This window comes from Salvelinus alpinus, chromosome 25, assembly GCF_045679555.1.
Source record: "Salvelinus alpinus chromosome 25, SLU_Salpinus.1, whole genome shotgun sequence".
Classification (NCBI taxonomy): domain Eukaryota; kingdom Metazoa; phylum Chordata; class Actinopteri; order Salmoniformes; family Salmonidae; genus Salvelinus; species Salvelinus alpinus.
The window spans coordinates 36594277-36610050 of record NC_092110.1 but is presented as its reverse complement, the minus strand read 5'-3'; the positions used below and the strand labels follow the sequence as shown (position 1 = coordinate 36610050).

Sequence of the window (15774 nt, the reverse complement as noted above, 5' to 3'; positions counted from 1 at the left end):
GCCACTGTACCATAAAGGCCTGATTGGTGGAGTGCTGCAGAGATGGTTGTTCCTTCTGGAAGGTTCTCCCATCTCCACAGAGGAACTCTGGAGCATTGTCTTGGTCACCTTCCTGACCAAAGCCCTTCTCCCCCCATTGCTCAGTTGGCTGGGTGGAGTTTGGCTGGGCGGCCAGCTCTTGGAAGAGTCTTGGTGGTTCCTAACTTCTTTCATTTAAGAATGATGGAGGCCACTGTGTTGTTGGGGACCTTCAATATTGCAGAAATGTTTTGGTACCCTTCCCCAGATCTGTGCCTCGACACAATCCTGTTTCAGAGCTCTACGGACAATTCCTTCGACCTAATGGCCTGGTTTTTGCTCTGACATACACTGTCAACTGTGAGACCTTATATAGACAGGTGTGTATCTTTCCAAATCATGTCCAATCAATTGAACTTACCGTGGGCTCTAATCAAGATGGAGAAACATCTCAAGGATGATCAGTGGAAACAGGATGCACCTGAGCTCAATTTCGAGTCTCATAGCAAAGGGTCTGAATACTTATGTCAAAAAGTTATTTCTGTTTTTAATTTTGAATAAATTAGCAAACATTTCGAAAAACCTGTTTTCGCTTTGTCGTTATGGGGTATTGTGTGAAGATTGATGAGGAAATCAATTTATGTAATAATTTTTATAATAAGGCTGTAACGTAACAAAATGTAGAAAAAGGGAAGGGGTCTAAATACTTTCCTAATGTTTGATCTCTGTACCAATAACCTGATACTTTTTACTGTGTCTTGTCCTTCCTCTGAAGATGGAAGATACCTGTATATTGTTGGAACAGAGATGTTAAAAGTATACTTCATTCTTCTGTGGGACTTGAACAGGGCAATCTAGGATTCATTAAACAACAAAGCGGTCACAATAGCGTTAGGAATGAGACTATTTAATAGGATCTCTATGGTGGTCACCCCGTCACTTGTTAGGTAAACAATTGTAATGAAACAGCAGGGGGCAGGTCTCGAACCCTCGACCTTCTAGCCCGAGGTCCGGCGCGCTATCAACTGTGCCGCAAAAGCATGCTCGTGCGGCAGAGTCGATTTCCGCGCTTATAAACCCAGAGTCGTTAGAACAGTAATTAGTTGCAAGGTAGCTAATTAGCTAAAATGCTAAAGTTATCCATGATGAGATTCAAACCCATAACCTCTGGGTTGCTAGATGTTTGAGTTATACACCCAACCATCCTCCCTCCTATCGTTTCTGTCTTAAATAACTTACTGTTATTTATCTGTGATTGAAATGCTCTGTGTACAAAATAGTGTACTGCACATGAAAAATACACTTCTCTTGTGCCTGTCACAAATGTCTACTTCACAATAATCTGTGATACTGGGTTGCAACACCCTCTGAGTCATTCACATTGTTCCAGTGGGAGAGCAGATTCTTACTGTTCACCTTCCTTTTGTCTCACATGTACACATCCAGACTGATACAGACACAGTTTTAGAATTAACCAATAGATGGAGAATAACATCAATTTATTGTGTGTAATGTATGTTTGTGTGTGTTCAAGTTTGTGTAAAATACTATAAAGTATGAGTAGTAGGAAATGAAATCTTAATTTATGTGTATTTTGTAAATATTATGTAGCTACAAGTACATTGAAAGTGACCAAGTTATTTAGCTTTTCCTCTAACCACAGCTGCTAGGCACTATTCCTTTATTGGACTCTCCTGTATTTTACAGAAAGAATTTGACTGTTTTTCAATGACAGAGACACATATAAAATGAAGGGGAGACAGAGAGAAGGAGGTACAGAGTAGGTAGGTGCCAGGACTCGTACCAACACAGGCAGGGAAATCTACATGTGCCAAGGCAGCAGCCTTAAACACAAGGCCAAGTTCAGAAACAGGTACTATTTTTAATTGGACAGGATGTGGAGCAATTCCACAACGCATTGTATTGACTGTGTAAACTTGAAGTTGAACAGTGATGGTTTAATTAATCATTTATTTCGATTAATTGATTTAATTAATCATTTATTTCGATTAATTGATTTAATTAATCATTTATTTCAATTAATTGATTTAATTAATCATTTATTCATTTTTGGGGGGTAAAAACAAGAACTTAAGTTTGACATTCAACATTCCAAAAACACAAAAAAAGTGAAATTCAACATTCCAAAAACAGAAGTTGCATTAAACTGAGACATAGCGATATGACGTTGCCACGACCAGCAGAATAAACCACATAATTTGTAGATAAGCGCGGAGCAAGACGTTGTACTCACAGAGTATATGTTAATGTGTATGGTGTGCTTCACATCAGAACATGCAGAGTTTAGCCTCATGCTTCAATGCTCTTCGTTGCTGTGGAAGTCGACCCAACACGGCTCTCCCTTTAAGCGAATACACTGCAGATAATACTACATGAAATATGTTTTACATTTCTGTCCCATGGTATTACAGTCTATCATATAAAATGCTGGTGAACTGGGTGAAGTCCATTCAGTGTTGCTGTCCTGGTTTCTGCACATTGCTGTAAAGTGTTTGTACCTCAGAAGGGCCCAGTGGTTCTGGCCTCACCTCTGCTGAATCATTCACTGAAGTGTCAGCGACTTCAACGATGACTTCTTAAAGATGAGACATTACAATAACATCAAATCTTCATTCAACAAAGATTACAAAGTAAACCAATAAAATAAAAAGGCATTTAACAGGAAGTACCTGAGTTGAGTCATCTTCTTTTGAGGATATCCATCTTTGGACCTTGATGATGGCCATTATGGTGACTGCCAATCCAACACAGACAAACACTGATCGAACAATATTGGCCACAATGGTCCTGACTGATAATGCTGAAGCTTTGGCGTCCTTCTCACCAATACCTGGGAACATTGTTGGAAAAAATACCCAATTGTCACACGTTAATAAAAATTAAGATACCTTAATAGAAGATGACTAAAGTAAAAGTGAAAGTCACCCAGAAAAAAAGTACTTGTGTTGAAGTCTAAAAGTGTTTGTTTTTAAATATTCTTAAGTATCATAGTAAATGTAATTGCTGAAATATACTTATTAAGTATCGAAAGTAAAAGTAATTTCAACATTTAAGCAAACCAGCCAGGGGCACACTTCAACACTCAGACATCATGTACAAATGAAGCATGTGTGTTTAGTGAGTCCACCAGATCAGAGGCAGTAGGGATGACCAGGGATGTTCTCTTCATAAGTGTGTGAATGGACCATTTTCCTGTCCCTCTATGCGTTCAAAATGTAACGAGTACTATTGGGTGTCAGGAAAATGTATAGAGTAAATAGTACATTCTTTTCTTTAGGAATGTAGTGAAGTAAAAGTAAAAATTATCAAACATATAAATAGTAAAGTATAGTACAGATACCCCCAAAAACTACTTAAGTAGTACTTTAAAGTATTTTTACTTAAGTACTTTACACCACTGCCTGGGACACACAATCTGGGTTACCCTCTCAAAGTCAAAAAGACAATATTTCACCAATACAATACTACACCAATACATTTGGTCTAATGTAATGATCATTGTTTAAAACAGTCAACATTACTCTACGGCAGGTAAATTTAATACACATTTTTTTTAAACGTTTTTTAATTTAACCTTTATTTTACTAGTCAAGTCAGTTTTTCAATTTTTGCCATAAATGACATTCCCAAATCTAACTGCCTGTAGCTCAGGACCTGAAGCAGGGACATGCATATTCTTGATAACATTTGATAAGAAACACTTTGAAGTTTGTGGAAATGTGAAACTAATGTAGTAGAATATAACACATTAGATCTGGTAAAAGATAATACACTTAAAAAAATACGCATTTTATATTTTATATTTTGTTCCTTCTTTTAAATGCAAGAGAAAGACCCTTATATCACTTAGGAGTCTAGGCACAGTTTTGATGTTGGCCACTAGATGGCAGCAGTGTATGTGCAACGTTTTAGACTGATCCAATGAACCATTGCATTACTGTTCAAAATGTTGTATCAAGTCTGCCCAAATATGCCGAATTGGTCAATTGTTACATTTTATAGTACATAACTATGGAAAACATACAAAAATTATATGGTAATAAAAAATGCAAGTTTACACACTCCCAGGAATGTCATAAATTAAGGATAATTAGTTTCCCTACAGACACTAACCTTCACACATCTAGATGGGCGGGTTCAAACTGTAGAGGTTCAAACTGTAGAACCCAGTTCCTACATTTTAATATAAAAATGTATCAAACAAAACTATGCTACATTTTTATATCTGGGACCCTCAGGATGACAAATCAGAGAAAGCTTACTGAATGTAAGTACATTATTTGCCTTCACAGGTGAATATATCAAACCAGTTGCCGTGACAATTTTTTTTTGCTGTTGTGCACTATCCTCAAACAATAGCATGGTATGTAGCTACTTTAAATGGACAGTGCAGTTAGATTAACAATAATTTTATCTTTCTGCCCATATAAGACATGTCTATGTCCTGGGAAATGTTCTTGTTACTTACAACGTCATGCTAATCACATAAGCACACGTTAGCTCAACCGTCCAGCAGGCAGGGGGACACCGATCCCATAGAGGTTAAGAACAAATTCTTATTTACAATGACGGCCTACCCCGGCCAAACCCGGACGATGCTGGGCCAATTGTGCGCCACCCTATGGGACTCCCAATCACGGCCGGATGCGATACACATGTATCATATCGTTCAAACAAAAGTCCTTGCAGCCAAGATTATAATAAATTGTTCCAAGTAGATGTTTGTGGTTCTAATTCCCAAAAAGAGTCCATGTAAAAAATATATCCACAGGGAAAAGCACACAAAGTATATCAGAGTTATATGCTTAGGATTTTCATTTATTTAGTGCCAGTTTATCAACACCCAACGTTTTGACTAGGATGTTTTTGTTGTTGAAATTACTAAAAAAGACCTAGTCAAAACATTGGGTGTTTATGAGCTGGCTCTAAATAAATAAAAATACTAAGCATATAATTTTGACATCCTGTGGATATACACTGCTCAAAAAAATAAAGGGAACACTTAAACAACACAATGTAACTCCAAGTCAATCACACTTCTGTGAAATCAAACTGTCCACTTAGGAAGCAACACTGATTGACAATAAATTTCACATGCTGTTGTGCAAATGGAATAGACAAAAGGTGGAAATTCTAGGCAATTAGCAAGACACCCCCAATAAAGGAGTGGTTCTGCAGGTGGTGACCACAGACCACTTCTCAGTTCCTATGCTTCCTGGCTGATGTTTTGGTCACTTTTGAATGCTGGCGGTGCTTTCACTCTAGTGGTAGCACGAGACGGAGTCTACAACCCACACAAGTGGCTCAGGTAGTGCAGCTCATCCAGGATGGCACATCAATGCGAGCTGTGGCAAGAAGGTTTGCTGTGTCTGTCAACGTAGTGTCCAGAGCATGGAGCGCTACCAGGAGACAGGCCAGTACATCAGGAGACGTGGAGGAGGCCGTAGGAGGGCAACAACACAGCAGCAGGACCGCTACCTCCGCCTTTGTGCAAGGAGGAGCACTGCCAGAGCCCTGCAAAATGACCTCCAGCAGGCCACAAATGTGTCTGCTCAAACCGTCAGAAACAGACTCCATGAGGGTGGTATGAGGGCCCGACGTCCACAGGTGGGGGTTGTGCTTACAGCCCAACACCGTGCAGGACATTTGGCATTTGCCAGAGAACACCAAGATTGGCAAATTCGCCACTGGCGCCCTGTGCTCTTCACAGATGAAAGCAGGTTCACACTGAGCACATGAGCACATGTGACAGACGTGACAGAGTCTGGAGACGCCGTGAAGAACGTTCTGCTGCCTGCAACATCCTCCAGCATGACCGGTTTGGCGGTGGGTCAGTCATGGTGTGGGGTGGCATTTCTTTGTGGGGCCGCACAGCCCTCCATGTGCTCGCCAAAGGTAGCCTGACTGCCATTAGGTACCGAGATGAGATCCTCAGACCCCTTGTGAGACCATATGCTGACACATGCACATTTGTGGCCTGCTGGAGGTCCTTTTGCAGGGCTCTGGCAGTGCTCCTCCTTGCACAAAGGCGGAGGTAGCAGTCCTGCTGCTGGGTTGTTGCCCTCCTACGGCCTCCTCCACGTCTCCTGATGTACTGGCCTGTCTCCTGGTAGCGCCTCCATGCTCTGGACACTACGCTGACAGACACAGCAAACCTTCTTGCCACAGCTCGCATTGATGTGCCATCCTGGATGAGCTGCACTACATGAGCCACTTGTGTGGGTTGTAGACTCCGTCTCATGCTATCACTAGAGTGAAAGCACCGCCAGCATTCAAAAGTGACCAAAACATCAGCCAGGAAGCATAGGAACTGAGAAGTGGTCTGTGGTCACCACCTGCAGAATCACTCCTTTATTGGGGGTGTCTTGCTAATTGCCTAGAATTTCCACCTTTTGTCTATTCCATTTGCACAACAGCATGTGAAATGTATTGTCAATCAGTGTTGCTTCCTAAGTGGACAGTTTGATTTCACAGAAGTGTGATTGACTTGGAGTTACATTGTGTTGTTTAAGTGTTCCCTTTATTTTTTTGAGCAGTGTATTTTTACAATGTATGATATCGTATCATATAGTATTAAACAATGACAGAGGTATTACAGAATGACTGTACAATATCAACATGAGGTTCAGCGTCTAACTTCACAGATCCTGAAATGAATGCTAGAATGGGACTTACATATGTCCTCCATGGGTTGAGAGATGGTCTGTGTGCTGACGTGGTTGCTGCTGGTGCATTGGATAGTCCCGTTGCCATTGGAGATGATGATGTTGACCCCAGACAAAGACAGTAACTTCTGTGACAGTGTACACTGACCGCTGCCACAGACAGACAACATCCAGCCATCTTTAACTGAACAGTTGACTGTGACATCACAGAGTCCCACACTTGTGTTGAAGAGAGATGTGACATCCATGACTGGTTTGGGAACATGATCTATAAGAACCAATGGAGTTGGGAAAGAGATACCTACATTCATGAGTGGTCTAGAGACTACAGTTGTATTAAATAAACAAAAAGAAGACTACCAGCACAAACAAATCACAAAACTCACCCAGCACCTTCAGTCTGTATGTGATAGATGAATCTGTCCAGTCTCTCTGATTAATTGCACTTCTCATGTAAATTCTACTGTCTGTGTTCAACAGATTCTTTATACACAGAGAATGGTTCACACAGTTATAATCCACCTTTTCCTTGTATTTAGGAGAGATCTCTTTATCATCAACTATTATATCACTGCCCGTCTTCCATTTAAGTCCCTTGAGAATCTCGGGTTCTGCAACAGCCAGACATATTGAACCCCCCTTCAACCCATACTGGTCCACTGAAGGTTCTGCCCTGATTCCTAATGAGAGAGGAACAGGTTCACATTGAAATCAAACATTGTTAGCTGGAATGTTGGACAAGATTTAAGTCAGTCCTGATGTGGGCGGCAGTAACCCAAGGTCTTCTTTTGAAAAGTATTTTACCAGACTCAGGACATAACTCTTGCCCAGTAATCATAGTTTACAGTTATATTATCCAGGAAGTCGCCTGCACCAAATAAATATTTATTCTTATGTGATACAGTTACAACTTTTACCATCTCTAATAAGGTGTTAAGAAGAAGAACAAGGATCACTCAAATATGTTTTTAAGTAAAGTATCTCATCTATGGTTTGTGTTCAGATCACTCATGTTCTAAGTATCTCATCTATGGCTTGTGTTCAGATCACTCATGTTCTAAGTATCTCATCTATGGTTTGTGTTCAGATCACTCATGTTCTAAGTATCTCATCTATGGTTTGTGTTCAGATCACTCATGTTCTAAGTATCTCATCTATGGTTTGTGTTCAGATCACTCATGTTCTAAGTATCTCATCTATGGTTTGTGTTCAGATCACTCATGTTCTAAGTATCTCATCTATGGTTTGTGTTCAGATCACTCATGTTCTAAGTATCTCATCTATGGTTTGTGTTCAGATCACTCATGTTCTAAGTATCTCATCTATGGTTTGTGTTCAGATCACTCATGTTCAAAGTATCTCATCTATGGTTTGTGTTCAGATCACTCATGTTCTAAGTATCTCATCTATGGTTTGTGTTCAGATCACTCATGTTCTAAGTATCTCATCTATGGTTTGTGTTCAGATCACTCATGTTCTAAGTATCTCATCTATGGTTTGTGTTCAGATCACTCATGTTCTAAGTATCTCATCTATGGTTTGTGTTCAGATCACTCATGTTCTAAGTATCTCATCTATGGTTTGTGTTCAGATCACTCATGTTCAAAGTATCTCATCTATGCCAATCTATGGCTTGTGTTCCAAAAGGATGAATAACTAGTCTTACAACAGGATTCCCAGTAGCTACCTCCAAGTCCAAGAGGTATACCTCCTTTAACTCTAGAATTCATTACATGTAAAAGTTATGTAGAGTTCAGATACCTGTGATGATTTCCAGCCAACAGATGTGCAGCAGAAACAGAGTTTTCATTTAAAAATATTGATGGATTAAGTTTGACTTCCTGTCTATGTCGAAACGATGAGACCGTGTGGTGGTGAACTACAAGTAGTATGCCTTTCAGGAAGTAAATAGGTGCTCTCTCAGTCAGAGTAGGACATAGACCGTGGCTAACTAAACTCCCCTTCCCCCACAAAGCATGTCCTATAGAAGAGCTTGTGGTTGTTCAGAAACTAGGTGGTTTGTGTTGTGGAGGTTTGATTGAAGGTAGTCCTTAGTGATGTGTTAAAAGCAGACACACTGTACTGAGCATTGTTCAATATGTTAATATCTGAAATAGTGTAGTTAGTTAGAATTATGTTGAATAACTAAATGTATTTATCAATCTGACTCCATTATCATGTGACTAAATGTAATAGGCCCTAAGTGTCTCTGCCGGAACATCACACACACATTCTGTAATTTAATTATCACATTCTGTCATCTAATTATCACATTCTGTAATATAATTATCACATTCTGTCATCTAATTATCACATTCTGTCATCTAATTATCACATTCTGTAATCTATTTATCACATTCTGTAATCTAATTATCACATTCTGTAATCTAATTATCACATTCTGTCATCTAATTATCACATTCTGTAATCTAATTATCACATTCTGTCATCTAATTATCACATTCTGTAATCTATTTATCACATTCTGTAATCTACTTATCACATTGTGTAATCTAATTATCACATTCTGTCATCTTAATTATCACATTCTGTCTTCTAATTATCACATTCTGTCATCTAATTATCACATTCTGTAATCTATTTATCACATTCGGTCTTCTAATTATCACATTCTGTAATCTAATTATCACATTCTGTCATCTAATTATCACATTCTGTCATCTAATTATCACATTCTGTCATCTAATTATCACATTCTGTAATCTATTTATCACATTCTGTAATCTACTTATCACATTGTGTAATCTAATTATCACATTCTGTCATCTTAATTATCACATTCTGTCTTCTAATTATCACATTCTGTAATCTAATTATCACATTCTGTCTTCTAATTATCACATTCTGTCTTCTAATTATCACATTCTGTAATATAATTATCACATTCTGTCATCTAATTATCACATTCTGTAATATAATTAACACATTCTGTCATCTAATTATCACATTTTGTCATCTAATTATCACATTCTGTAATATAATTATCACATTCTGTAATATAATTATCACATTCTGTAATCTAATTATCACATTCTGTCATCTAATTATCACATCCTGTCATCTAATTATCACATTCTGTCATCTAATTATCACATCCTGTCATCTAATTATCACATCCTGTCATCTAATTATCACATTCTGTCATCTAATTATCACATTCGTACATTTCAGTTTGAAGACAACAGAGGATAAGCGGCCAGCTCAACAGCCGGATTTGACCCAGTCTCTCTAAAAAGGGAATTCAATTACACATAAAACACAGCAACACATGTCAAACTGTTCATCTTTTCATGAGCTATTGACATAATCCATGCATGACAATAAAAAACTCATACAATTACATTCACAACGTCAGGTCCAGTTTTAATCACTTTCAACCTTGAGGGCTGCGAGAAATTGGAGTCGTCTCACTGTGAGGGGTGGAGTCTCCACCAATATAATAATGGGAGCGTGAAAGTTTATATGAATGAGATGTTTGGCAACTTGGGAAAGCAGTATGCCCATATCCCCATAGAAACTGTGTTTCACCATTCATTTCAGATGTGTACGGTGCTGGTTAGCTCCGTCTCCCTCGCTCTTCCCTTCATACATTATCCCAGAAATCCTAGACCCACTCCAATTTGCATACCGCCCTAACAGATCCACAGATGATGCAATCTCTATTGCACTCCACACTGCCCTTTCCCACCTGGACAAACGAAACACCTATGTGTGAATGCTATTCATTGACTACAGCTCAGCGTTCAACACCATAGGGCCGACGAAGCTCATCACTAAGCTAAGGACCCTGGGACTAAACACCTCCCTCTGCAACTGGATCCTGGACTTCCTGACGGGCTGCTCCCAGGTGGTAAGGGTAGGTAACAACACATCCGCCACGCTGATCCTCAACACGGGGGCCCCTCAGGGGTGCGTGCTCAGTCCCTTCCTGTACTCCCTGTTCATTCATGACTGCACGGCCAGGCACGACTCCAACACCATCATTAATTCTTAGGGCTAGGCGTCCCGCTAGCGGGACAACTTCCGGTGAAGCTGGAGGGCGTGCAATTAAAGTAAATAATCATAAAAGTTATGGATATTAAACATTTATGTACATACAAGTGTCTTATATCAGTTGAAAGCTTAAATTCTTGTTAATATAACTGCACTGTCCGATTTACAGTAGCCATTACAGCGAAAGCATGCCATGTGATTGTTTGAGGACGGCGCCCCACATCAAAATATTTTTCCACCGGCACAGGTTTCATAAATTCACAAATAGCGATTAAATATTCACTTACTTTTTGAAAATCTTCCTCTGATTTGTCATCCAAAGGGTCCCAGCTATAACATGTAGTGTCGTTTTGTTAGATAAAATCCTTCTTTATATCCCAAAAAGTCTGTTAGTTAGCGCCATTGATTTGAGTAATTCACTCGTTCAACATGCAGAGAAAGGAATTCAACAAATCTACCCCTGAACTTTGTTAAAACAAGTCAAAATACATTTCTATTGACTCCTCAGATACCCTAAAATGTAATCAAACTATAATATTTCATACAGAAAGAAGTATGTTCAATAGGAAAACGATATTAGCAGGTGCGTCATGTCTTCATCGCGCTCACATACACGAATTTCCAATAGTGTGTCCTAGTACTAAAACTCATTATTCTTACTTGTTTTGGAAGAAACAAGCCTGAAACCTTGAACATAGAGTGCTGACACCATGTGGAAGCCATAGGAATTGCATATTGGGAGCTAGATTTAATTATTTCCCTATACTTTCCATTGGGCTCTCAAAAAAATTAAAATCAGGTTGATTTTCTCCTACCATATTTATTGTGTTATACTCTCATACATGATTTTAACATTTCTACAAACTTCTTTCCAATGGTACCAATTATATGCATATCCTGGCTTCTGGGCCTGAGCAGCAGGCAGTTTACTTTCGGCACGTCAGTCATGCGGAAATTGAGAAAAAAGGACCCTAGCCTGAAAAAGTTTGACGATGACACAACAGTGGTAGGCCTGATCACCGACAACAACGAGACAGCCTATAGGGAGGAGGTCAGAGACCTGGCCGTGTGGTGCCAGGACAACAACCTTTCCCTCAACGTGATCAAGACAAAGGAGATGATTGTGGACTACAGGAAAAGGAGGACTGAGCACGCCCCCATTCTCATTGACGGGGCTGTAGTGGAGCAGGTTGAGAGCTTCAAGTTCCTTGGTGTCCACATCACCAACAATCTATCATGGTCCAAGCACACCAAGACAGTCGTGAAAAGGGCACGACAAAACCTATTCCCCCTCAGGAGACTGAAAAGATTTGCCATGGGTCCTCAGATCCTCATCTATGCATAGTCACTTTAATAACATATTACCTCAATTACCTCAACTAACCGGTGCCCCCGCACATTGACTCTGTACCGGTACGCTCTGTATATAGCCGCCTCGCTATTGTTATTTTACTGCTGCTCTTGTCACGCCTGTTCCCGCTCTTTCCCCCGGCGCTCAATTACACCAGGATACCCATCATTGCGCCACCATCATTACGCACAACTGCCTTCCCCGTCACGCGCATCAGAGATTATTGGACTCACCTGGACTCAATCACCTCATTACATTCCCTATATAATCACCTCGTTACCTTCCCTATATAATCACCTCATTACCTTCCCTATATCTGTCCGGTTCCCTGCTCTGTTCCCTGCTTCAGCATTAATTGTTGTTTGTTGTTGTTTACGCGCGTGCTGACGCTGTTCCTGTTTTGTTACCTGTCTGTTCCTGAATAAATGTTGACTCCCCGTACCTTCTCCAGGGTCATTACAGCGCTTTCATTATTTGTTACTTTTATTCTTATTCTTATTTTTTTAATGTTTTTTTTTTTCTTAAACTGCTTTGTTGGTTAGGCCTTGTAAGTAACCATTTCACTGTAAAGTCTACACCTTTTGTATTCGGCGCATGTGACAAATTAAATTAAATGTTACATTTTTTATTTGATGTGAATAATGATCAGACTAGAGGTCTCTGTGGTCTCAGTGTGGTGGGGCGATTGCATCCCTTTTGACACACACACACACACACACACACACACACACACACACACACACACACACACACACACACACACACACACACACACACACACACACACACACACACACACACACACACACACACACACACACACACACGGAATATGAATATTCTTAGGTTTCTTCTCATTCTATAGCTAGGTATCAACACAGGTAACATTCATTATATTATTTTTATTTTTATTGTGTGGAGGAATCTCTTTTGATTTTGGACTTGACCTCTAGAAATAATAATGTATACACATAACATGGGTAAATGGAAACATTTTGACTTCAGGCATCAAATGACGTACTGACTCAATATGTACAGTTGTAGTCGGAAGTTTACATACACCTTAGCCAAATACATTTAAACTCAGTTTTTGACAATTCCTGACATTTAATCCTAGTAAAAATTCCCTGTTTTAGGTCAGTTAGGATCACCACTTTATTTTAAGAATGTGAAATGTCAGAATAATAGTAGAGAGAATCATTTATTTCAGCTTTTATTTCAACACATTCCCAGTGGGTCAGAAGTTTACATACACTCAAATAGTATTTGGTAGCATTACCTTTAAATTGTTTAACTTGGGTCAAACGTTTCAGGTAGCTTTCCACAAGCTTCCCACAATAAGTTGGGTGAATTTTGGCCCATTCCTCCTGACATAGATGGTGTAACTGAGTCAGGTTTGTAGGCCTTGCTTGCACATGATTTTTCAGTTCTGCCCACACATTTTCTATAGGATTGAGGTCAGGGCATTGTGATGGCCACTCCAATACCTTGACTTTGTTGTCCTTAAGCCATTTTGCCACAACTTTGGAAGTATTCTTGGGGTCATTGTCCATTTGGAAGACACATTTGCGACCAATGTTTTAACTTCCTGACTGATGTCTTGAGATGTTGCTTCAATATATCCACATAATTTTCCGCCCTCATGATGCCATCTATTTTGTGAGGTGCACCTGTCCCTCCTGCAGAAAAGCACCCCCACAACATGATGCTGCCACCACCTGGCTTCATTGTGGGGATGGTGTTCTTCGGCTTGCAAGCCTCCCCCTTTTTCCTCCAAACATAACTATGGTCATTATGGCCAAACAGTTCTATTTTTGTTTCATCAGACCAGAGGACATTTTTCCAAAAAGTACAATGTTTGTCCCCGTGTGAAGTTGCAAACCGTAGTCTGGCTTTTTTTAATGGCGATTTTGGAGCAGCGGCTTCTTCCTTGCTGAGCGGCTTTTCAGGTTATGTCAACATAGGACTCGTTTTACTGTGGATATAGATACTTTTGTACCCGTTTCCTCCAGCATCTTCACAAGGTCCTTTGCTGTTGTTCTGGATTGACTTGCACTTTTCACACAAAAGTATCCTCGAGGAGGCAGAAAACGTCTCCTAAATAGAGGGGTTTGACGGCTGTGTGGTCCCATGGTTTTTATACTTGCTCTAACGGTACTCGTCCTCGTCTGATGACGAGTATGAAAGATCGGACCAATGTGCAGCGTGGTAAGTGTCCATTTGAATGAAAACAAAAAAGAGAATGACCGAGACTGAAACAGTTCTGTATGGACAAACACAGACACAGAAAACAACTACCCACAACCCATAGTGGGAAAACAGGCTACCTAAGTCTGATTCTAAATCAGAGACAACGATCGACAGCTGCCTCTGATTGAGAACCATACCAGGCCAAACACAGAAATACAAACATAGAAAAACAACATAGAATGCCCACCCCAACTCACGCCCTGACCAAACCAAAATAAAGACATAAAAAAGGAACTAAGGTCAGAACGTGACACTTGCGTACTATTGTTTGTAGAGATGAACATGGTACCTTCAGGCGTTGGACCAGACTTGTGGAGGTCTACAATTTAATTTCTGAGGTCTTGGCTGATTTCTTTTGATTTTCCCATGATGTCAAGCAAAGAGGAACTGAGTTTGAAGGTAGGCCTTGAAATACATCCACAGGTACACCTCCAATTGACTCAAATTATGTCAATTAGCCTTTCAGAAGCTTCTAAAGCCATGACATCTTTTTCTGGAATTTTCCAAGCTGTTTGAAGGCACAGTCAACTTAGTGTATGTAAACTTCTGACCCTCTGGAATTGTGATACAATGAATTATAAGTTAAATAATCTGTCTGTAAACAATTGTTGGACAAATTACTTGTGTCATGCACAAAGTAGATGTCCTAACCGACTTGCCAGAACTATAGTTTGTTAACAAGAAATTTGTGGAGTGGTTGAAAAACAAGTTTTAATGACTCCAACCTAAGTGAATGTAAACTTCCGACTTCAACTGTACATTAATGACTGTCAGTGAAATGGTAAATGTGATCTTGGTCCTCTCTCATTAGGAATCAGGGCAGAACCTTTAGTGGACCAGTATGGGTTGAAGGGGGGTTCAATATGTCTGGCTGTTGCAGAACCTCCTGAGACGATCAAAGGACTTAAATGGATGAAGGACAGTGATGTAATATTTGGAGACAAAGAGATCTCTCCTAAATACAAGGAGAAGGTGGACTATAACAATGATAACCTTTCTCTGTGTATTACAGTTTTTTTGGATTGCTTACACACTAAAATTAAAAGTAGTACACTATTAGCAAAACCTTACACTCAAGAAGCAAAACATCAGCCCATATTTGCACAACTATAAGCACATTGTCAACCTCACACTTGTTGCAAAACTCTACACACAGTGATTTGCAAAACACTAAACACACTTAACATACATTACACACAAAACTCTATCATGAAGTTACGTCCTTGCAATACCAAAGCACTGACTGTCAAATTACCACACCGTCCAACCAATTGGTTCAACACAGTCATCAGGTGTGCAAACACTCGTTTGCTTAATTGTAGACACACCAATCAGGTGTATAAGCACTATAAAAAGCAGCAGGTGAGTTCATCGGTCTTCAAGCACAATGGAAAGAGTCAGAGAAAGAGTAAGACGAGGAGGACGAGGAAGACAAGAAGGTGCTCAAAGAGGACC

General features: G+C 39.8%; 1 protein-coding gene across 1 annotated transcript; it reads right to left on the bottom strand.

Annotated features, from left to right (window-relative positions):
• Positions 1–2001: 2001 nt before the first annotated feature.
• On the bottom strand, positions 2002–8583 carry LOC139553874 (uncharacterized). Its single transcript, XM_071366627.1, has 5 exons — positions 8466–8583; positions 7091–7384; positions 6715–6972; positions 2709–2869; positions 2002–2614 (listed from the first exon to the last, which is right to left on the bottom strand). The coding sequence occupies exons 1-5, from the start codon at positions 8512–8514 to the stop codon at positions 2582–2584; spliced, it is 795 nt and encodes a 264-aa protein (XP_071222728.1). The 5' UTR covers positions 8515–8583; the 3' UTR covers positions 2002–2581.
• Between the last annotated feature and the right edge of the window lie 7191 nt (positions 8584–15774).